Raw genomic sequence first — 23,868 nt, 5'->3', positions numbered from 1 at the left:
GCTAATTCTCCGCTAAATACTTGCTCAGTGCAAGTCACACTTGCTCACTGAGTGCCAGGTGAGTGCTACCTCCCCACTTACACCAATTTTTCTTACACCTGATATATGGAATTGCTATGCTGACGCCCCTGATTTCTGTCTTTCTCCTGCTCTGTGCATCCTACAGCTAAAGCAAACCTTGCAACTCCCAGTGCAGAAATGGAACAAAACAGACCTTGTAGAGGATTTGCCACACTGGATCAAATGACTGGTTCATCCAGTCTGGCCTCATGAATCCTGCCAACAACTGCTACTTCAAAGAAAAGTTAATGTAATCCCATCATGCACCTGGCCGAATATGCAATGATGTACAGAGGTGGTAACAAAAAATTATGTTCCAATCCCACACAGGCTTTCAGCTCACATTACAGCATGAGAAGTACTTACTCTTATCTGAGCCTGCCAAGCTATAAATGTTATTACTGGATATAAAACCCATTCATGCCTTCTTCCAATCCAGCCACAGCCGTTCTCCTGGGGCAATGCACAGACTGATTAAGTGCTGCCTGAAGACTTGTTTCCATTTATTGGGGATTTAAATTTAGCAACCGTTTGTTTCAGGAATGGAAATTCCAGCAATTTTTAGGAGATTCCTAGTGTAACGAATACAAAACTCAAATCAAGGGCAGGCTACAGTCTTCTTACCTCATTGATTCTGAACCTTTCCCATGCTGAGCCCCCAAGTTACAAGAGGCAGAGGTTTCAAGCCTCCTCTCCCATCTAGCCTTAAAGATAGGGAGGGTGGTCGTGTCCCCCCGAACCCTGTTTGCAGATGCCAGGTCTTAGTTTATGTACCTGAAATGCAAAGCTTGGACTTGAAAGCTCAGGGTTGCTGAGATCTGGCCTGTTCAGTCTGATCCATTTGGTTTGGCCCAGTATTTGGCTCACTCTGATCCAAATCTCCCCCAAAATCTAGAGTGTTTGGATCCTGCAGGGCCCGTCTCTGCTGGTTATTATAACGCATTATTTACAGTTGGCAGCACCACGGACACAAAGGAAGCCAAGGTCCCTGCCCTGAAGAGCTTTCCTTCTAGAAAGGATGGATGCTGAGATACAAAAGGAGGAGTGACCAAGGAGAGATTGAGAGAAGAGAACAAGGAGAAAGGAAAATCTGCTCTTGCAAGAGCATCATAGGTGACAGAGCCAGGGCTGGGGGGGGGGGGTTGCAGGCAAAGGGCAATTGCCTCCCCACTTTTTAGACAGAGGACCCATGCCCCCCATTTTGAGAACATAGGCGCTTGGCAACAGGTCAGCATGGAGGTAACCTGGGATGCTACAGCTAGGACCAGGCAGTGGAGTGCAGGGGCAGGAGACAGGTGATGTCAGAAACCAGGGCCACCTGCACAGTGGAGTCACCATAAGAACATAAGAACGGCCACACTGGGTCAGACCAAAGGTCGATGCAGCCCAATATCCTGTCTACTGACAGTGGCCAATGCCAGGTGCCCCAGAGGGAGTAAACCTAACAGGTAATGATCAAGTGATCTCTCTCCTGCCATCCATCTCCACCCTCTGACAAACAGAGGCCAGGGACACCATTCCTTACCTATCCTGGCTAATAGCCATTAATGGACTTAACCTCCACGAATTTATCCAGTTCTCTTTTAAACCCTGTTATAGTCCTAGCCTTCACAACCTCCTCAGGCAAGGAGTTCCACAGGTTGACTGTGCGCTGAGTGAAGAAGAACTTCCATTTATTTGTTTTAAATCTGCTGCCCATTAATTTCATTTGGTGGCCCCTAGTTCTTATATTATGGGAACAAGTAAATAACTTTTCCTTATTCACTTTCTCCACACCACTCATGATTTTATAGACCTCTATCATATCCCCCCTTAGTCTCCTCTTTTCCAAGCTGAAACTCCTAGCCTCTTTAATCTCTCCTCATATGGGACCCGTTCCAAACCCCTAATGATTTTAGTTGCCTTTCTCTGAACCTTTTCTAATGCCAGTATATCTTTTTTGAGATGAGGGGACCACATCTGTATGCAGTATTCAAGATGTGGGCGTACCATGGATTTATATAAGTGGGGAGCAGGAACTGAGCACAGGTAGGGGGAGGCGGAGACCAGACAGGCCATGCAAGGCATCATCCCTTGTTCCCCTGAGCCTCCCCAGCTCGCCCCTGCCCTTTTGAGAATATAGGTGCTTGGTATCAGGTCAGCACAGGGGGAGCCAGGATGCTGCAGCCAGGACCAGACAGGGCAGCACAGAAGCCAGAGCTTCCGAGAGCCCGAGGTGGAACTGGAGGATGTCGGGAGTTGGGTACCAGGGTCACCTGGACAGTGGGGTCATCCGCAAGAGGAGCAGGAGCCAAGCATAGGTAGTGGGAAAGGCAGGAACAGGACGAGCTCTGCAGGGAGACACTCCTTGTTCCAATGGGCATCCCCCAGCTGCCCCCCTCTTTTGGTTGCTGCTTGGCTCCCCCAACTTTTCTGGTCTTTGCAGCACCACTGGAGAGCGCTCATTCCCAAAGAACACATTACTTTGACCCCAGTTGAGGAAAGGACATTAAACATGTGCTTAACTCCCACAAGCTGATACTCTCCTGAGTCAGGGCTTTAATTTGCTTCTTGAGCCAAACTTCTCTCCTGTTGATTCACTTATCACTTAACCCCAAGCTTTCTAAAATCATGAGTGAGGTCCCAAAAATCATGAGATTTTAAAAAAATATCATGATTTTAAACCAAATAAAATTAAAATGGGCTTCTTTTGCTTTAATTACTGGTTTCTGAGCCTGTAGGTCACATTGGCTTCACATTTTCACACTCTTCTCTGCAACCATGAGGGTTAGAAACTTAGATTTTTTGGTAAATGATAGCTGAGATGCTCTTCTAACCACAGGAATCCAGGAACTACGGTTTTCAGGCACCAGATATTGTCAGACTTGCAATAAAATCATCAGAGTTGGCAGCACTGCTGACTGGTTGAGGGGGATATTTTCAAAAGTACCTAAGGGATTTCAGAGCACAAGCCCCAGTGATTTTCTATGCCACTTGTGCTCCTGGGGAAAATCTCCTCCTTCATTTGTTAAAATAAATACTACTCTTGTTTATGATCAGGGCTGCAAATAGTAAGGACCATGAAACCTACTCGTTCTGAAAAGTAATTGGAAGGCAGAGAGGGATCTGAGTCACAGAGAGCATGTTACAATCACAACCCCTGGGTAAGATGAGGCCTTTCACTGTAAATCATTAAATTTTCAGCTTTTGAACTCACCCTTTATTCCATCTCATTTACCTGCAAGAATGAATATCACCCTTTTACAGACCTACTCAAGATCACTCAAGTTGCAGTGGGGGAGGTTTAGATTGGATATTAGGAAAAACTTTTTCACTAAGAGGGTGGTGAAACACTGGAATGCGTTACCTAGGGAGGTGGTAGAATCTCCTTCCTTAGAGGTTTTTAAGGTCAGGCTTGACAAAGCCCTGGCTGGGATGATTTAACTGGGAATTGGTCCTGCTTCAAGCAGGGGGTTGGACTAGATGACCTTCTGGGGTCCCTTCCAACCCTGATATTCTATGATTCTATGATACTCCACTCCAGGAAACCACCCCTAATTCATAAGAATCCACTTACCTTCCAAATGTGGTTTGCCCAACAGCCTGCTGCCTGCTTTCTGCATGAGTATCCCCTAAAGGAAGGGAAGGTGGGGAGGGAAAAGGAACTCTGTGGGAGCAGCGTGGCCAGCACACCACATCAGGATCAATTCCTATACCCTGACCTATGGATCCAAATGGGAAATTAACTACAGGGGTCAGTCCACATGGTATCATCACAGGACTGGCCAGCACCAACAAGGGACAGATCCCTGCCAGACTTTTATTGAGCGCAAATAGGGATTTCAACAACAAGGCACACTTTATTTTAAGCCAGCGGGAATTTCTCACCTGCGACATCCCAGATCTGCAATCTGTGAAACGGTCATTGTGATTGGTTTCAGAGTAACAGCCGTGTTAGTCTGTATTCGCAAAAAGAAAAGGAGTACTTGTGGCACCTTAGAGACTAACCAATTTATTTGAGCATAAGCTTTCGTGAGCTACAGCTCACTTCATCGGATGCATACTGTGGAAACTGCAGAAGACATTATATACACAGAGACCATGAAACAATACCTCCTCCCACCCCATTCTCCTGCCGGTAATAGCTTATCTAAAGTGATCACTCTCCTTAAAATGTGTATGATTGTGATTGGTCACGTGACTGTGGTAGCCATGAAGGCTGCAGTTGCCAGTCCCTGCCACTAAGGGTCCCCCTTGCTTCTGAAACACCTGTCAGTGACGTGGGGCTGTGTACACTTATTGCAAGGGGTCTGTAGGTCAGGGGGTCACAGGAGTCCGTGTAGATCCCTGTTTCTCTGAGGAGCTTCGCAGGGAACAGTGAGTCCCTTAGCTGTCAGCATCCTGTCCTAAGGTGGGGGGATTTTTCAATGCACAGGGATTGTTAGGCAAAAATCCCTTTGGGATGCACGTTCTTTTGAACCTGTGGGGCAAGGACGGTCTGTTTGTACAGCGCTAGTATGGTGGGATCTTGCTCCGGGACTAGGGCTCCTGGGTGCTACCACAATACAAATGTTCAATAATAATAATAATAACACTAATTTAGCACTGATGGAAAGTACCAGCTTGACATCCCCGGCCAGTACAGCACAGACAGCAGCAGGGTATGCTTTGCCCCAGCCCACTGCTCTCTGTTCATGTGCGTCCATCCATCGTGGTCATGGAAGGCCGTGTCTAGGACTGGGATCAGAGTTCTGTCTCCCTGGCCCATCCATTGCTTCATCCAGGGACTATTTACTCAATGTTTGTTCAGTACCTACCATAATTGAGATCTGCCTTAGTCCCGTAAGTGATACCCTATAAGAACGGCCACACTGGGTCAGACCAACGGTCCGTCTAGCCCAGTATCCTGTCTTCTGACAGTGGCCAATGCCAGGAGCTTCAGAGGGAATGATCAGAACAGGCAATCATTGAGTAATCCATCTACTGTCCTCCACTCCCAGCTTCTGGCAGTCAGAGGCTAGGGGCACCCAGAGCATGGGGTTGTATCCCTGACTATCTTGGCTAACAGCCATGGAAGGACCTATCCTCCAGGAACTTCTCTAGTTCTTTTGTGAACCCTGTTATAGTTTTGGCTTTCACAACATCCCCTGGCAAAGAGTTCCACAGGGTGACTGTGCATTGTGTGAAGAAGTACTTCCTTTTGTTTGTTTTAAACTTGCTGCCTTCTAATTTCATTGGGTGATCCCTGGTTCTTTGTGATTAATTATTAATTAATCATTAATTCATAAATAGGAGTAACAAAAAGACACTAATTAGTGCCCTTTGTGCTGGTGGCTTTTGTGACATGAACACTGAGAGAGGTAATGTGTGCTGGACTGGGACTCAGGAAACCTGGGTTCTATTATTATTCCTGCAACTGGCCTGCTGGATGGCCTCAGGCAAGTCACTTCCCCTCTTTATGCCTTAGTTTCCCCATCTGTAAAATGGGAGTAATGATACTGACCTGCTTTGTAAAGTGTTTTGAGATCTACTGATGGAAAGCACTTGATAAAAGCTAGGGATTATTATTATCACCTAAGAGAAGCTCTGAGACTCACCAAAATCATAACACACTGGACACCATGAGCCATTAGCTGTCAGCACTGTCCATCAGATTTAAACCCGGACCTTTTCTTTGAGTGTCAAAAGACCAAGCTTTTCAGGCTGCAAGACACTTTTAAAGCACTTTCCGCCTCTCCAGCCACTCTTTCTTTCAAAACAGACCCAGCTGGCAGCCTCCCTGAGAAGTGTGAGTTTACTTGTGAAGTACAGAAGTTCTGAAGTGAAGGCAATCTTGCATCAATAGGACTGGCATGCTGGCCCTGTCTAGCAAACTTGGTTCTTCCCCCTGCACTGTCACACTGTGTTAGAACAAGGTCAGACTCCTGTTGACTCGCTGCGTGACCCTAACCACGTCACTCCTCTGTGCCTCAGTTTCCTCATCTGTAAATCAGGGATGATAACAACACAGCCCTACCTGGCAGATGGGTTGTGGCTCTTCATGGAGGTTTGCAAAGCATTTTGAGATCTTCTTCAGGTTAAATAGACGCGCACAGAGAGCAGGAGTCACCAGAAGAAGAGTGGACTGGGAAAGAAATCAGAACCAATAGCAAATCAGGGTGAGATTTTCCCACAGCGCTCAGCATATCAATGGTATGTCAGTGGGAGCAAAGTGAGGCTCGTGCTAATTACTGTGGAAAATGCAGGACTGGGAGTAACGTGCTGATTCAATGACCGATCTCCCCTACCCCAACCTTACCCCCTGGCAGGAAGGGGTAAGAAAAGCCCCCCTTTTCCATCTACACTCCAGCAGTACAACTGCATATCCTGATCCCCCTTATTCCCAGGTTCTGGGGGGTCCACAGTGGGATGCTACAAAGCCAACACCTGCTCCTCAGGGCGCCGTAGGTGGGAGCCCAAGACTGCTTCCCTGCCTTAGAATCATAGAATCATAGAATATAAGGGTTGGAAGGGACCCCAGAAGGTCATCTAGTCCAACCCCCTGCTCGAAGCAGGACCAATTCCCAGTTAAATCATCCCAGCCAGGGCTTTGTCAAGCCTGACCTTAAAAACCTCTAAGGAAGGAGATTCTACCACCTCCCTAGGTAACGCATTCCAGTGTTTCACCACCCTTTTAGTGAAAAAGTTTTTCCTAATATCCAATCTAAACCTCCCCCACTGCAACTTGAGACCATTACTCCTCGTTCTGTCATCTGATACCATTGAGAACAGTCTAGAGCCATCCTCTTTGGAACCCCCTTTCAGGTAGTTGAAAGCAGCTATCAAATCCCCCCTCATTCTTCTCTTCTGCAGGCTAAACAATCCCAGCTCCCTCAGCCTCTCCTCATAACTCATGTGTTCCAGACCCCTAATCATTTTTGTTGCCCTTCGCTGGACTCTCTCCAATTTATCCACATCCTTCTTGAAGTGTGGGGCCCAAAACTGGACACAGTACTCCAGATGAGGCCTCACCAATGTCGAATAGAGGGGAACGATCACGTCCCTCGATCTGCTCGCTATGCCCCTACTTATACATCCCAAAATGCCATTGGCCTTCTTGGCAACAAGGGCACACTGCTGACTCATATCCAGCTTCTCGTCCACTGTCACCCCTAGGTCCTTTTCTGCAGAACTGCTGCCTAGCCATTCGGTCCCTAGTCTGTAGCTGTGCATTGGGTTCTTCCGTCCTAAGTGCAGGACCCTGCACTTATCCTTATTGAACCTCATCAGATTTCTTTTGGCCCAATCCTCCAATTTGTCTAGGTCCTTCTGTATCCTATCCCTCCCCTCCAGCGTATCTACCACTCCTCCCAGTTTAGTATCATCCGCAAATTTGCTGAGAGTGCAATCCACACCATCCTCCAGATCATTTATGAAGATATTGAACAAAACCGGCCCCAGGACCGACCCTTGGGGCACTCCACTTGATACCGGCTGACAACTAGACATGGAGCCATTGAACCCGTTGAGCCCGACAATCTAGCCAGCTTTCTACCCACCTTGTAGTGCATTCATCCAGCCCATACTTCCTTAACTTGCTGACAAGAATACTGTGGGAGACCGTGTCAAAAGCTTTGCTAAAGTCAAGAAACAATACATCCACTGCTTTCCCTTCATCCACAGAACCAGTAATCTCATCATAGAAGGCGATTAGATTAGTCAGGCATGACCTTCCCTTGGTGAATCCATGCTGGCTGTTCCTGATCACTTTCCTCTCATGCAAGTGCTTCAGGATTGATTCTTTGAGGACCTGCTCCATGATTTTTCCAGGGACTGAAGTGAGGCTGACTGGCCTGTAGTTCCCAGGATCCTCCTTCTTCCCTTTTTTAAAGATTGGCACTACATTAGCCTTTTTCCAGTCATCCGGGACTTCCCCGGTTCGCCACGAGTTTTCAAAGATAATGGCCAATGGCTCTGCAATCACAGCCGCCAGTTCCTTCAGCACTCTCGGATGCAACTCGTCCGGCCCCATGGACTTGTGCACGTCCAGCTTTTCTAAATAGTCCCTAACCACCTCTATCTCCACAGAGGGCTGTCCATCTCTTCCCCATTTTGTGATGCCCAGCGTAGCAGTCTGGGAGCTAACCTTGTTAGTGAAAACAGAGGCAAAAAAAGCATTGAGTACATTAGCTTTTTCCACATCCTCTGTCACTAGTTTGCCTCCCTCATTCAGTAAGGGGCCCACACATTCCTTGGCTTTCTTCTTGTTGCCAACATACCTGAAGAAACCCTTCTTGTTACTCTTGACATCTCTGGCTAGCTGCAGCTCCAGGTGCGATTTGGCCCTCCTGATAACATTCCTACATGCCCGAGCAATATTTTTATACTCTTCCCTGGTCATATGTCCAACCTTCCACTTCTTGTAAGCTTCTTTTTTATGTTTAAGATCCGCTAAGATTTCACCATTAAGCCAAGCTGGTCGCCTGCCATATTTACTATTCTTTCGACTCATTGGGATGGTTTGTCCCTGTGACCTCAACAGGGATTCCTTGAAATACAGCCAGCTCTCCTGGACTCCTTTCCCCTTCAAGTTAGTCCCCCAGGGGATCCTGGCCATCCGTTCCCTGAGGGAGTCGAAGTCTGCTTTCCTGAAGTCCAGGGTCCGTAGGACTGCAAGGACTGCAAGATGGGGTGTCTCTAGGGTGACCAGACAGCAAGTGTGAAAAACCGGGACAGGGAATTGAGGGTAATAGGTGCCTATATAAGACAAAGCCCCGAATATTGGGACTGTCCCTATAAAATTGGGACATCTGGTCACCCTAGGTGTCTCGCAAATGTCTGGATTCCTCTCACCAGAGAGAGGGTATTTGTTTTCACCCCCTGATGGTGGAGAGGGGTTGTGGTGCAAAGGACCCCCCTCCATGCCCTGGTGCCCCAGTTCACCACTGATGGGAGTGGGGCATAATCCCCTCATTCCCAGGGGTGTATATTGGGGGCGGGGCCAGGGAGAGCCGCTCCTACCAGAAGGGTGTATATGGGGGGGTGGGGCCAGGGAGCGCCCCTCCCACCGGGGGTGTATATTGGGGGGTGGCCAGGGAGAGCCCCTCCTCCAGGGATTTATATGGAGTCCAAGGCGAACCCACTCCCAGAGGCCTCAGGATCTCCCTCCCGCTACTCAGGGTTACCCTGGTAACAGCCCCCTCCCTGCCTTCCCTGCACCAAGATGGCGGCAGTGGCGGCCTCAGGAGCGGCCCCGCGCATGCGCTGGCCCCGCCCGGGCGGACTGAACGTGACCCCTGTGTCAAGCGTTTCCGGTTCCGGGGTAGCGGCGGCGGCCGAGAGGGTTCGGGCCGCTGTTTGTAAACTTGTCTCCCGGGGGAGAGCAGGGAGGCAACGGCGGAACCTGGAGCCCGCAGCGGCCGAGCCAGGTACGGACCCCCCAGCCAACGGGCAGCGGGCCCTAGGGGCCAGCGGGCCCCGCCCCTACAGGGGGCCGGAGCCGGCTCGGCCCGGCCTTGCACCCCCCTGCGCCTCGGCCTTGCGCGCATGCGCTTGTACGCTCGCGCCGGGGCCCTTGCACGCTCGGGGGCTGTGGCTTGCACACTTACACCTACCCGCGTGCGCGGTCGCTTGCACGCCCGGGGGTGCGACTTGCACACTCGTGGGCGTTGCGTCTTGCCCGCCCCCCACGCGCTTGTGCGCACACTCGTGCTCAGGCCTTGCACGCCCAGACACAAGCACAGGCTGCAACGTTGCACTCTTGGGTCACCGCCTTGGGCGTAGCTGCATGCTTGCACACCCGTGCTGTGGTTTGCACGCTTGTGCACAGGCTGGGGCTGTTGCACATGAGCATGGTGCAGATGCACTTGTATTTAGCAGTGCTCCCCTGCAACAACCTGCGTGCTTGTGCACACTTACCCTGTGTGCGCTCTGGGATGCTACATGGAGCACCTATTGTGGTGCCTACTTCCTCCGATTCAGGCACCGGACCTCACTTGTGCTGCACTGTGTTTCCGCACTCATAGTAGTTCACACCCATGTGTGTGTTGCTCTTCCTGCAAATCACAAACTTGCTCTCTCACTCCACTTCTGCATGCATGGACAGGAACCGCAATCCACATCTGATGAAGTGAGCTGTAGCTCATGAAAGCTTATGCTCATATAAATTTGTTAGTCTCGAAGGTGCCACAAGTCCTCCTGTTCTTTTTGCGAATGCAGACTAACACAGCTGCTACTCTGAAACCAATCCACAGTTCATTACGTTCATTACTGCTTGCTCATTCGCAGTCTCACTGTATTTCCATGCAGCATCACAGAGCAGGCAGCTGGCACTACAGAGTCAGATTTTATGTTTCCTGTTTCTAAGAATAGAAAGTTATGACTTCTAGACACTTTCTCCTGAACTACGAAATAATAATGTGGAAGAGCACCTACTGCAGCCTTTCTGTATGTGTCGGTATTCGAAGAATGAAGGGGTGTGTTTGAACAAAAGGTGGCAGTCAGGATTCCCAGGTTCTCTTCCCATCGCTGGGATGGGAGTGTGGCTAGAGGTTAGGGCAGATCACTGAGAGTCATAACTCCTGGTTTCTACTCTCAGCTCTGACTGTGTGACCTGGGGCCAGCCACTTTACCTCTGTCTGTCTCCCCATCTGCAAAATGTTGTTGTCAAGGCTAACTGTCTGCACAGGGCTTAGAGAAGCTCATAAACATCCGATGAAGTGAGCTGTAGGTCACGAAAGCTCATGCTCAAATAAATTGGTTAGTCTCTAAGGTGCCACAAGTACTCCTTTTCTTTTTGCAAATACAGACTAACACGGCTGTTACTCTGAAACAGGAGAGAGAGTATTATGTGTCTTCTCCCCACCTTTCTGCAAAACCTCTGCTAATATTAAACAATTAATTTTGCCTGGGTTCTCTTTGAATGAAAGTGCTTTGACTCACAGATAAAGAAGTTTCTTTCTCTAGCCATCCCTTGTCAATTGATTCAGTTATGCTTTTTTTTTTTTTTTTTTAAACTCACAGGCTCAGACTAAACCAGAGAAGTGTCTGCAGCAATATCGAGGCACGGCGATCAACCCCCTTTATCCAGAATCCATCCAGAAGCAGGGCTAGGGTTGGGATGACTCATCTGTAAAAGCTGTGCAGTCAGTTACCTTCCCGTCTAGCTTCTCCAGCTCCCGGCAGTGCTGGGAGAAGACTCCCTTAGAACGCCACACACAATTCCAGGCTCTCAGAATCCAGAAAGATGTCGGCAAAGTGGAGGGTACTGGACAAGACCAGCAAAAAATGATTAACTGAAAAAATAAAATCTTTCTAATCGTAAAATTCTTTCCTGGGAGAGAATTAAGGCTAAAGAATTGTTACAATCCGTTTGTTGAGGACAGACAGACAAGATGGCTCAGGTAATGAGCCCCAATTTTCCCATCTGTAACAGGAATGCAACGTCACTGGGAGGTGACTGTCAAGCTGAATGGGCTGTAGAGCCCTTGGTGACCCACAGTGACAACGGGTAGAAGTAGATACTTAATGCAAACGATGTAGTTCTGATCAAACGGGGTATCTGTTGAATTAAACAGGAAGCTAAGTATGTGCAGCCAACACGATTGCAGACACAACACCACAATACTGGAATGCTTGCTCCCAAAACATTGCACTCCTTAAGCTCAAGGGAACTCTCCCATTCGCTACAAGTAGTATTAATTTATAGACCCACTTTGTAGACCTCCAGCCACTAGAGGGTGGTGTAGTTGCACATGTAGCTGATGTCCGATTCATTCTGATAGAGGGCACTGGCATGTGTGGGCAGTGGCTGGTTAGGTTATGGCTGGCTGGCTAAGCTCGGCTCAACCCTGCATCTTTGATGGTTGTTTGTCTCGTCTCTTAGGCGAGCCTCCTGGCCTGTGAGGGCCTCTCTGGGGTGTGCCTCGTGCCAACTGTTGCCAGCAAGAAGATGATGCCAAAACAGAGCTCCAAACAGACAGAGAATGGAGAGAGAGGGAACAGCCCGAACATGCTGGTATGTGGGGAGCTGTTACAGGTATCATCTCTACCCTGATCCTGCCCCATCACCATCTCTCTAGTCATGTCAATGACAGTGGGGGGTGTCTAAATGTAATGGCTCAGGGTGTCTCCAGAGGATTCTGGGGGGCAAGGGGCTCTGGAAATGAACACAGGGAAAGAACTGACCCCTGTTTTCTCTCCTTAAGGGTCTCCGCCAGGAGAGTGAGAAATCTCGCAGCCGTAAAGAGGCAGAGCCAGCAGAAGCATCGCAGCCAAAAAAGACCATTAAAAAGGCAGGTAATCGTCTGTCATATGGTCACGGAGGAGTGGGGCAGATGGGGCTGCCTTATGAAGTCTTACCACGCTCAGGGCCAACCTGTCTTTCTGAGTGAGCTGTTGGCATTGTTGCCTGTTTCTCAGACAGCAGAGCATTTCAGGTGTTTAGCTTCAAACAGTCACGCGGCTCAGGCATCCAGCTCCTCGTGATCACACTGTTCAGCCTTGAGGGCCCAGCACCTTGAAGGCGAGAAATGAATTCACAGGCTCCAAGAGTGACACTGGGGTAAAGGTGGGGCAGTGACACACGATACCCTCAAACCAAAATGTGAACTCGCATCATGTGGCAGATACTAGCTCTCCCTGCAGTACTGAACCCGTCTCACCTGCAAGAAGAATCTCTGCTAAAATGGGAAGAGTGGTCTTGTGGGTAAAGCAATGGGACTTGGAATCGGAACTCCTGAGTTCTGTCCTTGGACCTGCCATAGACTCTCTGCATGGTCACAAGCATATCCTTTAACCTCTCGGTGTCTTAATCTTTCTTCTTACCTTCTAGGAGAATTGGGAGGCTAAACTATTTTGTATTGTAGCAGTAATCATGTACCTACCTCTTACGTAGAGCTTTTCATCGGGAGATCTCAAAGTGCTTCACAATCTTTAATGCAGTGGCTAGGGGCCCCGGAGTCCTGTTGTGCTAGGCACCGCACAGACACATGACAAAAATGGTCCCTGCCCTGATTAGTTCACAGGAGTGCTTGGACATCACCAAATGGAAGGGGGTAGGAAGGGGTGAATAGTTTGGCAGAACCTGCCCCTAGAGCAGTGTTATGTGCTCGCTGTGCCATACGCTGGAACGGTGAGGGTCTGTCTGTGCTTCACAGGTGATGGTGATTGAGCAGAACGGCTCCTTCCAGCTGAGAATCCCCAAGAACTTTATTTGTGAGCACTGCTACGGAGCCTTTCGGAGCAGCTACCATCTCAAGAGACACATCCTCATCCATACTGGTAAAGAGCCAGGAGAGCGAGGGTCTTGCTCTGCTGATGGCTGCTGTGGGCCTTCTGGCTCAGAAGCAGAACGGGGGTGAAGCATTGAGAGGCTGATCCATAACTCCAGCTGCGTCTGTAGCTTGAGCTGTGCTCCAGGGGGGGCAGGGGCTCTATTAATCAAACAGCTCAGCTCTTTAAGCAAAAAGGTTGCAAGAGGGCACAAGTGTCCTAGCGATGTTTAATTCAGAACATGTACCTGCCTGGGCATTAGGTCTTGTGCAGAGTTTGCGAATGGTGCCTTCACTGCATTGCATTCTAGCTGCTACCAGTGGATCTGACTAGGCGCAAGCGGCTGTTGCCGTATGAGCCGTTCCTTGCTGAGAGCCTGGATCATGATGGTGGAAGATCTTCTGTCCCTAGCGCTCTGCCTCTCTTTGCTTTTCTGCTGCTTCGCCCCGAACAGCCCAGCTTGCGGAGAGCTGTGAGCTGTAGAATAGGGTGGGGCTGTGACATCAGAGAAAAGAGGGGGACCAAACAGGCTGTGCAGAGGGGATGCCGTGCGGGATTAAATCCATCCCTGTCCTGGTGAGTTTTCAAGGGAAAGTGGCGTGTGGTGCAGCCACGAGATCAGATGGTTACTCCGCTGCGGGGCAGGCACCTCTTGATCAGTTAATGCAGACCAGCCTGGTGAATGATCTTTCCGTCTGGGGGCAGCGCTGAATGGGGAGAATGCAGCGGCTTTGCAAATGGGTTAGGGGGCAGCACAGAGGAAGGCGTGGAGACAGGACTAGGAAAGGGAAATGAAGAGGAGAGGTGGTTCGAAGTGGCATTATCGATAGGGGAAGTGGGGGGGGCACAGTAGGAGACGAGGGCGGAGATGCAAGGCAAACAGACTGGCGTGGGGGTCTAGGATAAGGCTGGGTCATGCAGGGCAGTGGGGATTCGGAGCCAGGCGGTGGCATGGGGCTGCGTGCCAGCACTGGGGGGAGGGGGGGGGGCAGTGGGCAGTACAAGCCTCCCTATCACAGCCCCTTCTGCTCTTCCCCAGGGGAGAAGCCGTTCGAGTGCGATCTGTGTGACATGCGCTTCATCCAGAAGTACCACCTGGAGCGCCACAAGCGTGTGCACAGCGGCGAAAAGCCCTACCAATGCGAGCGCTGCATGCAGGTAACCCCACCCCCAGCCAGGCACGCCACCGACCGAGGGGTGGGGTCGCTTTGCTGCAGATACTCCCCCACCCACGGCCCGCAAGGGTTACTCCTGCAGCAGCTGGGCGTGGGGAGGAGATGCCCCTTCCTGGGAAGAGGCATCAGCCCAGGCTCTGTACTCAGAAGGGCCTGGTCTCGCGCCGCCAAGCTCCGTGGTTTCCCAGAGCAGGACGGTGTCTTATCACTGGGAGCTAGCATGCTCAGATCTGTGCGCACACAGCGGGGGAAGCCACTTCCTTCCTATCAGAACCAGCGGCCTCCTACGAACAGCCTGGATGAGGGCTTGCCGGGAATTCATTCCTGGTTCACTCTGGGCCCGTCAAATCTGCCTGGTGCTGCTTTTGGTCTGTCCCTAGCAGTGCAGGTCTGTGCCTAGGGCCCACAGAGCATGGCTCATCTTCCTAGCGCTGCAGAGGCATGAGCAAAGCCTCCCACAGCCCCCTGGGAAGTAGGGGATTGCGAAGGGTTTTAGGTCAGAAATTGCTGCCCTTTTAGGGTCCCTCCATTATCTATGACCTGAGAGCTGTGCGCTCTGCCAGCTCTCCTGGACTTCTGCTGGGATTGCAGGTGCCCAGCAGCCAGCCGGGATGGCTCCCCCAAAACAGAGGCACCCCCAGTCGGTAGCCACGCATGGAAGCTGTTGGCCTAGCTGTCTTGCAGAGACTGTGTCAGAGCTGGGTTAGACTCCAGGTTCCCACCGAGCAGAGCAGAACAGTGAACTGCTTAACCATGTGGGGCTGTCTCTTCTCTCTAGACACGGCTCGTTCAGCTGAGCAGCGTGGCTGGGCACTGGGCCAGGTCCTTGGTTACGATCCGGCCCCTTGTGCTCCTCAAACAGTGCAAAAGAGGTTGGATACTGGCTGAAAACAGCCAGTGGGGAATTCCCATGAGAGAAGTTAGGGGACCCACCCAGGGGTAATTAAAAGCTGGGGTAGAGAGTGGGGATGGGACATGGCTGTGCTAACCTTTCACTGCCGAAGTCAGTGGTTTTCAAACTTTTTTTTTTCCTGGTGACCCAGTTGAAGAAAATTGTTGATGCCCATGACCCAACAGAGCTGGGGATGGGGGGGTGAGGGAGGGGCTCAGGGCTGGGGCAGAGTGTTGGGGTGCAGGGGTGAGGGCTGCAGAGTGGGACCAGGAATGAGAGTTCAGGGTATGGGAGGGCACTCTGGGCTGTGGCGAGGGGTTGGAGTGTGTGAGGGGGGTCAGGGCTCTGGGCTGGGGATGAGGGGCTTGGGGTGAAGGAGGGGGCTCTGGGTTTGACAGGGGCTCAGGGCTGTGGCAGGGGGTTGGGATGTAGGAGGGGGTCAGGGCTCTGGGCTGGGGCTGGGGATGCGGGGTTTGAGGTGCAGGAAGGGGCTCCGGGTTTGGGGGGAGCTCAGGGCAGGGGGTTGCGGACACTGGCTTACCTCCGGTGGCTCCTGTTCAGCAGCGGGGGTGCTAAGGCAGGCTTCCCACCTGTCCTGGCACTGCGGACCGTGCTGCGCCCCCAGAAGCAGCCAGCAGCTGGTACAGCTCCGTGCTCTGCTCCTGCCCTGAGCACCAGCCAATGGGAGTGCAGAGCCGGTGCTCAGGACGGGGGCAGAGCACAGAGCCCTGTGGCCCCCCTGCCTAAGAGCCAGACCTGCTGCTGGCCGCTTCTGGGGTGCAGCGCGGTGTTGGAACAGGTAGGGACTAGCCTGCCTTAGCCGGGCAGCACAGCCGACAGGACTTTTAACGGTGGTGCTGACCAGAGCTGCTGCGACCCACGGTTTGAAAACCAATGGCCTAAGCGACCCTAGGCCAGTTGTGTAAGCAAGAGCAGCCCTCAGACTACTATAACTTGGGCTGGGGTCAGCACAAAGCACCCTGAATGTGGAGCTGGACCTGACTCCAGCTCCCCATGCTCAGCAGAGAATCTAGCCGTGCCTTGCTGTCCTAGGAGTCTTTCCTAGCTCCAGAGATTGGTCCTGCCGTTCCCATAACAGACTCCAACAGCGCACGCTGCCCTGCATTGGTGCTTTTCTTATTGGCTGGATTTGATGTTGCAATAACTCCCTTCTCTCTTCTCCATCTTTCGCAGAGCTTCTCCAGGACAGATCGGCTGCTTAGACACAAACGAATGTGCCAGGGCTGCCAGACCAAAACCCCTGACTCACAGCTGCTGCTTTAGGAGCCAGGGCGATGCATTGGAGAAGCTAGGAAGTGGACAGGATTTTCAGTTTTCTGTGTCTGGTTTTGCCTGCTCCTGCTCTCCCGGCCTAGGTGGGGCAGAGCTGAGGACTCTCCTAGACTCTCAGATGGGGTCTGGACACTGTAAATAAGATGAGGATGATCTGGAATCTCTACCCAACCAGCAGAAGCCACAGGCAGCTGTGTATAAACCTTCTTTTCCATTGGTTTGTTTTTGAAGTATCACCATTTGCCTCTCAGGAAAGGCTTCGGGGGACAACAGGGCAAAGCTAGCTACACTCACCTCAAACTCTTAACACTTGCCATCACCTGATCAACCAGCTCACGCCCAGGCAGAGCTCACAGGTATGAAATATAGCGGGGTGGAAATCAACTGTGATGTTCTTCTGACTCTCTTTGTAACCAGTCTCACCGGAAGAGACCAACAAAGCGGTGGATTATGAGAAGCAGCTGTGGAGGATTTTGGTTCAGGCGTGCAATGCAGAAACTCATCTCAGCCGAGAGCTTGGTTCTGAGGTCTGCAGAGCTTTTATTTCTAGGGTGTCTGATTTTGTAACCGAGTTTCCTCCTGCTCTTTCCACCTTCAAGAAACAAGCGGGGACATTGGAGGGGGAGGGAGGAGAGCGCACCGTTGCGGGGGAGGGTGGCGGTTGCGGGGGCTCAGTTGAAACTCTTGTGACACCCAGCAACTCGTGCGATCAGTGTCTTGTGAAATGGTGTTGCGTGAGCAGCTGCTGCACACGTGGCGGGGGTGAACCCGCATGGAATCTGAATGTCTCTTAGCAACACCCAAACCCCTGATGATGACAGGCAGTGCTTCGGGGTATACAGCCCATGGCTGGGGGGGGAACGGCTTCTGCAAGAGGCTGTCCTGCTTCCTTGGCCCCAGTGTGTGTGTATATGAGGGTGCTTGGGGTGATCACATTACCACATGTCCCTGTGCCCCCTTGAATTCAGATCCTAGTCTGGTTCAAGGCAGCAACCCATAATCTGGCTTTCTCGGAAATGTTCTTGCCTCAAACGCTGCCGGGATTGGCTCATGCTCAGGAAGGCTTTCAGTTGCTTTGTAGTTTGGGATAAGATCTACCCCTTTGTGTTTGACCCCGTGGGCTAGCCAGGAATGGATCTTTGCAGTGTCTGTTGTGGATTTGGGGGGGAATGTAACCCACTCTCGGATTTCACTTCCAGTACATTAGTGCCCTGCCCACTTTGGGGTGGACACCACTTAAATAAACTGTGATCTCTCCGGCAACTCTCCAGTGGCCCAGGAGCAACTGCACAGTTCAGAGAGAGCTAGAAACAGCTAAAGAGACCTGCAGGGAAAGGCAGTTAAACTTCCTCTTCTGAAAGAAACAAACTATGAGCATGAGGGAGGGGGCCAGGCTCCCCAGCCATGCTCAGGAGCCCTGAGTGTTGCAAGCCAGAAAAAGCCTGTTACCAAAGTGATGACTCTGCCTCCCCAAATCCCCCTCTTGGCTCCCAACGCACGTTCATACCCTGCATCTGAAAACTCAGGCCCAGCGAGTGTCCGCTAAAGATCAGACCTTTCCCGGCTGGTAACAAATGTGTGGGGAAGGAAGATGTTGTTCCCGTCTGCACCTTGTCTTCCACTCCCCCTGCAGTGACAGCAGTATATTGGATACTTCCTGCTCGGTGCTCTGCTGGGAGCCCCGCCCAGATGTCCCTGTCTAGGATGACCCACCCAGATGACCCATAGCCCAGGTCGAGCTAAGCTTAGTCTCTGTGCACAGCAGCTGGCATCGCTGCAGCTCAGATCTCCTGTTTCTGCCCCAAGATGTCATTCGGTGCCCTGGTAATTCTTCTGGGGCAAGGGGGAGCAGAGCGTAGGGGAAGGTTACACAGGGCAGTGAGAATCTGGACTCGGCTTTCTGAGCATCAGTGACACTGCAGCAAAGTGCTCTTGGGAAATGACCCAAATGCTCTTTAAAATGTCAGTGGCTCTGTCCCTTCTTAGTTCAAATCATGCAGCCCCCCATCATTGCCCCCATGTAGCTAGCTACATACCGAAATAAAATCCTTTCTGTAGCAGCTTTTCCCAGCAGCAGAGTGCGCTCTGCACTGGTGCAGCTTGGCCTTGTCCGGCGAAGGTAGATACTTCCTACGTTTATCTTAGGCCAGCGGGGGCTCTGCTAATGTTAGCAAGTTGACCTTCTGTCTCCATCTCGCTGCTATGTTCCCTTGGGTCTCTAGGTCCTTTCAGCCTCCCTTGCCCCCAGCTGCTCATCCTTCTCTCTCATCTCCTCCCCCCCGACCCCAACCCCATGTGCGTGCGCACTAAGGAAATAGGAATGGGTTTCTGTCTTGGGTGTGTTTGTTTTTTTTCCCCTTTACCCAAATATCTCAGTGAGATATCTCGGGGGAGATTTGCAATGCTCCTTGCTGCCAGATTCTGCTCTGCGTTCCCCAGTCCCTCAAAGATGGGACTGAAAGCCAGTTTCCAAAGAGAACAGAGTTGTGTCTTTCCCTGCACAGGACAGGGCACCCTGGCTTGGCCTGACGCATCCTTGGTTGATTTTGTAGGATCTCGACAGCCACGTGCTCTCCACACCTGCATGCTGGATACACCAGTATGAATGCTTTACTCGAGCGGTGCTCTTCGTCCAAATCTCTCCCCAGTGGAGTACAGCGTCTGCATACGCACTGTGGTCTCCTTTGGGGAACGGCTAGAGTAGAACCTGGTAGCCTGGGTTGTCTTTCCCAGGTGTCAAACACTACCTTTCCCCTGAGTCCATCTGGAGCTGTGAGTTCAGGGCACCTGAGCTCCTTAGATCCTGAAATCACAATGGTCCAATTTCCTGCTTGTATCTAACATACTTTGTTGTTGGGAGAGGTTAAATGGGCATCCTCTGCCTCTTGGCCAGACAAATGCAGGCTCTGCTTGTAACCATACAGAATGGAAGAGCGGAGTGTTAGTTACAACACTCCGTGATCCGCTCCTGCTGCCTGTTAAAGGCAGGCCGCCTCTTGGAGACCGTTTCAGAATGGTTCATTTTTGGTGCCATTTGCATGATTCTCGGTTAGGCCCCTGCAACCTCGACTTGGAATTGTTCCTTTTCAGTCTCCCTGCCCGAGAAAATCACACCCCGTTGTATGTCTGGAGCTTCTGGGTGTTGGCTGGAATCAAAGCATAGGCTGCTGGCGCCCATGGGGTCAGTTAGACTGAGGCATAGTGTTCCCCAAGGAAGCGCTGGAAGCCCCGTTGATTCCGTCACTCGGAATCACACTAGGCAGAATGCCTGTGGCTCCGTTGTGGGGAGCAATGGGATGGGTGACTGGCTAGCTTCTCAGCTGGGAGTTCCATGTTGGCAGCACCTGGGTTGGCACAGCAGGGAAGGAAGTTCAGGACACTTCCACCACAGGCTCGTGGGCCAAGCTGTCCTGGACAGAAGAGGTGGTGGCTGTTTGAACAGTGTTGGGCCTTGCAACCTGGCTGTGGGGCATAAGGTTGCAGGAGTGTTGTATGGAAGCAGCTTCCAGGCCAACCACTGGTGATTACCATTCTAGCTGGTCCAGTCGGGTCAAAGCCGATGGAGAAGGCGACAAGTCACTTTTCCACGAGTCTTTCCCTGCTCTCTCTTTCACCGATGATGGAATTTAAAGGAACTCTCAACGTTTCCTGCCCCTCAGAGAAGCTGATAAGACTCTTTTTACCCTCTTTATTTGGTAAAAGGAGATTCCCTGCCTTCCACGCCCCCGTGTTGTGGTGAAGGGAGCTGAAATCAGCTTTACCTAGCCCCTTATTACATCAAAACATCAGCATCGCTGAGGAACTAGTATCTGGCTCCTACAGAGAGTTGGCCTATCATTCTTTTGGGCCCCCAGAAATCCTGACCTCTTTAAAAGATACCTCGTTGACAGTGTCTCACATCTGTAGAACGAGTTTTCATGGGTGGAGTCAACACTGAAAGCCTAGAGGCGTTAACGTGAAGTATCTTGGCCTGGAGAACATCACCAGAAAAACCTTTAATCCTAGACTTAAGATTCTCTTCCAAACAGGCGTGATTGGCTGTTCAGCCCTGGCTCCTTTGCTCCTTGGCAACAGTGGCTGAAATGGGATGTCCCGTTGTGTGTTTGCTGTCGCTATTTATTCTCCTGACCCCACCCAATGAGTAAGGCAATCGACTGGAAGTCAGAAGGTCATGGGTTCTAGGCCCAGCTCTGACACCGACCCTGGGCAGAGTACTGCTCCGTATCTGTGTTCTCCCTGCACTAATTATACTGACTCACTTTTGCAGAAAGAAGTATGAAGTTTTACTATTGGAACACGAATCTTCTATGTAGAACTGCTGAGGGTGGATCTTGGGGCGTTGGCTGTGACGTGACATTGGTTGGCCGCCTGTTACAATCTGGCTGTACTTCTGCCCAGCACCAGGGGGCAGTACAAGCTATCCTGTAGTCCTACTGGCAAAAGGGTGTTGGCAAACGGTTAGTTCGGTTAAACCAGATGCTGGTTTAGAAGACAGACTAACTCACTCTTGGTTTTGAACTTTCATAGCGGATGGAACACCTGTGGTCTGGGGCAGAGACCCCTAAATTATGGGAAACTGTTGGGTGGGAGCCTCACTGCTCAGATCCTCTGAGGGCCTGAAGCTGCCTGCGTTCAGTGTTGCAGAGTTCGATGCGTGTGTGGTCTGTGTGGCTGGGGTTTTTCTCAAAACCTGTTTTTTGACCTGGTGGTGAGGAGCTACTGCTGTCACTGCTGCTACAGACCGTCCTTCTCCTTGAGTAGCTGATGCATGCACACAGTGTGCTAGAGAAAGGGTTCGTCCATCTAGCTGACGCTGCAGGTTGCCAGTGCACTATAGAAGCTGCAGCTGTTTTGAAGCCTGAAGGTCAAATTGTTTGCAGCTGGGGCTTCCTTTTTCTAAACCATCTCTGCAGAGGTATTTCCATTCCCAGTAAAAAATATGGGTCTGGGGCTAAGAGGCTCATTGGATTCACCTACGGCTCATGCTCTGCAAACCCCCTCAGCTGATAAATGGAAAAAGTATTCAGTTTTATATCTATAAATTAGTGACTTACGGTGATTTGAACATTTGTTTGTATTTTTAAATGCTCTTAAAAGTAACCTGTCATGACATTCCAGAGTGAATTAAGATCAATTGAATGAAGACCACTTTAATTCTGAATAAGAGCATTCACACAGGGATTTAATGCAGTTTAACTAATTCACTATAAATTCACACCTTTAATTAATTAGGATTAATTTTCCTTAGTTTCCCCTTATACACAAGCCCTTAACGAGCTGTGCCCTGGGATAAAGAGTAATATTGACAGATGTGTCGTGACTATGAGTTTATTCTTCCTAGCTGGTTTACAGCCGAATTAGCATGAGAAAGGTGGGGGCAGTGAAACTGACAAGGAACACAACTGAAACTGACCAGAAACAAAAGTTTCCCTGTCTGAGCTGGGTGCAAAAGGGCAATCTGGCTAGCACCCGCACTCCAAAATAAATCTACTGAAAAGTTGTCAGTTCTAGTAATACACACACGACGATGTGTAAACTTGGCTTCTAACTTGACTGTAGCAAAGAGGCGTGTCGACACCTCATCTGTGCTGGGGAGTGTAGTTAAAACAATACAACCCTCCACTGTAAACATATTTTTCTGGTGCAATTCGGGGCTTCCCCTGCTTTTAAGCTAGGGTAAACCGTGCTCTTGCAAGCCCCTTACTGTCACAGCATGGTGCATTCGCACTGGTGCAGCCATAGTAATGCAGCTACGCCCAGCCCCTCCGTGGCTGAAAAGCAGGTGAGTTGCGGAGTCATGGGCGTCAGGCTGGCTGCTTCTCTGGAGTGGGGTGCAAATGGGCACTTCATCTCCTCGTGCACCCATGTAAAACTCATTTTTCCTGTAGCATCTGTATCCAGTGAGCCCATATCTGGTGGCAGGTTGGGGGTAGGGGGGAAGGAGACTGTGTGAGTGTGTATTTCAGAGATGGGACCCTGCTCTCTAGTGTGCATGCATGACAAGCTCACCAGACTCTGGTCTGATTTGTGTTCAGATGTCTTCTCAGGTGAGGCCCATATCTGGAACGGCCCAGGGAAGAGGTTAGCTGTAGAGCAGTGTTCATGTGCATTATTAGACCTTGATCATGCCATTTCCCAGCTCCAGCCAGGATAATTTCCTCCCCACTTCGTGAGCATTTAAAAATCACCCAGACAGAAAACCACACGCCTGGCTGCAGTGAGGGGTGTTTTCTGGCATGAGCCCCCAAAGGGCAGGGATTGGAAACCATGCCACCAGCTAAGCGTGAGAGAGATTCCACACACACGCACACCCTGGCCTGCCCTTGAGTCAAGGAGTGTGTGAACAAGAAGGGCATGGCTGTCCAGGTGTTCTTCACAAGCAGAATGAACACAGTCGCACTAGCCACACTGTGGCGTGACTGATCCCTGAAGGCAGGCGCGAAGTGGCCCCTGAGTTGTCCCAGAACTACTGTTTTGACAGATGGACCAAGAACTCTCCTGTTAGTGAATCCGAGCTGAGTGATATCTGGAAAGTCCCATGGCTTACTTATTTGTCTCTTTTTTTTTTTTAATTAAATATACTTATTTTGCGATGGGGGTGGGGGGAGCGTGTGTTACTGATGAGATAAATGAGAATCCCTTTTAAACTGTAGTTTTTATAAGATGTTATAAACTTGTATCTTTTTACCATTAGTGTGGTGTCTGTTCCTTTGTGACCTATTTAGAGTATTTAAATAAAAACTTGTTTTTTCTTTTCTAAACTCTACTCTGCTTCTTATCTCGGTTCACTCTAGGGGCTCGGATCCTGGTCTGAGCAGCAGTGAAGCGCCCCCCCAAAAAAAAAAGCCCATGTAGCATACAGTCAAGGCTTATGAAAAAGGGAGTAGTGATTTTTTGGGAGCTTAGCTGTGAGGCTCTTTAGAGGGCCCTTGCTTTCACAGAGCAAATACTTAATGTTCTGGACATCAGACCCCATTAAAAGGGTCCAGGGTTGGATGCCTGCAATCACTAGTCACGCTAGAAATTGTTCTAGCCCAATGGGCTCCTAGGTGTTCCCATAAGACAGCTAATAAATAACACAATCTTGGCCTTTAAGTTTCAGTGAACCAAGAACTTCTCCCAAGTAGCTAAAGGGTCAAAAATCTGCTGTCACCATGGTAAGTATGGATTTTAATTAACCCATGGAACTTTCTGCCACAACTTTGCTTTTTCATAGCT

General features: G+C 50.6%; 1 protein-coding gene across 6 annotated transcripts; it reads left to right on the top strand.

Moving 5' to 3' along the window:
- The first annotated feature begins 9,312 nt into the window (after positions 1-9,312).
- On the top strand, positions 9,313-23,411 carry ZNF740 (zinc finger protein 740). Of its 6 annotated transcripts, none has more exons than XM_075121846.1 (7): positions 9,313-9,446; positions 11,041-11,281; positions 11,903-12,034; positions 12,225-12,311; positions 13,176-13,299; positions 14,310-14,448; positions 16,552-23,411. In XM_075121846.1, exons 2-7 carry the CDS (start codon positions 11,264-11,266, stop codon positions 16,790-16,792), a joined length of 741 nt encoding a protein of 246 aa, XP_074977947.1. In that variant the 5' UTR covers positions 9,313-9,446; positions 11,041-11,263; the 3' UTR covers positions 16,793-23,411. The 6 variants fall into 6 exon arrangements, with proteins under 6 accessions (XP_074977947.1, XP_074977948.1, XP_048690735.1 ...); XM_075121847.1 differs by having other exon boundaries at positions 11,041-11,420; XM_048834778.2 differs by having other exon boundaries at positions 14,330-14,448; positions 16,552-16,771.
- The last annotated feature ends 457 nt before the right edge of the window (positions 23,412-23,868 follow it).

The sequence above is a fragment of the Caretta caretta genome, chromosome 20, assembly GCF_965140235.1.
Source record: "Caretta caretta isolate rCarCar2 chromosome 20, rCarCar1.hap1, whole genome shotgun sequence".
NCBI lineage: Eukaryota > Metazoa > Chordata > Testudines > Cheloniidae > Caretta > Caretta caretta.
Note: the sequence above shows the minus strand (reverse complement) of the source record. Positions and strands in the feature narration are given on the sequence as shown.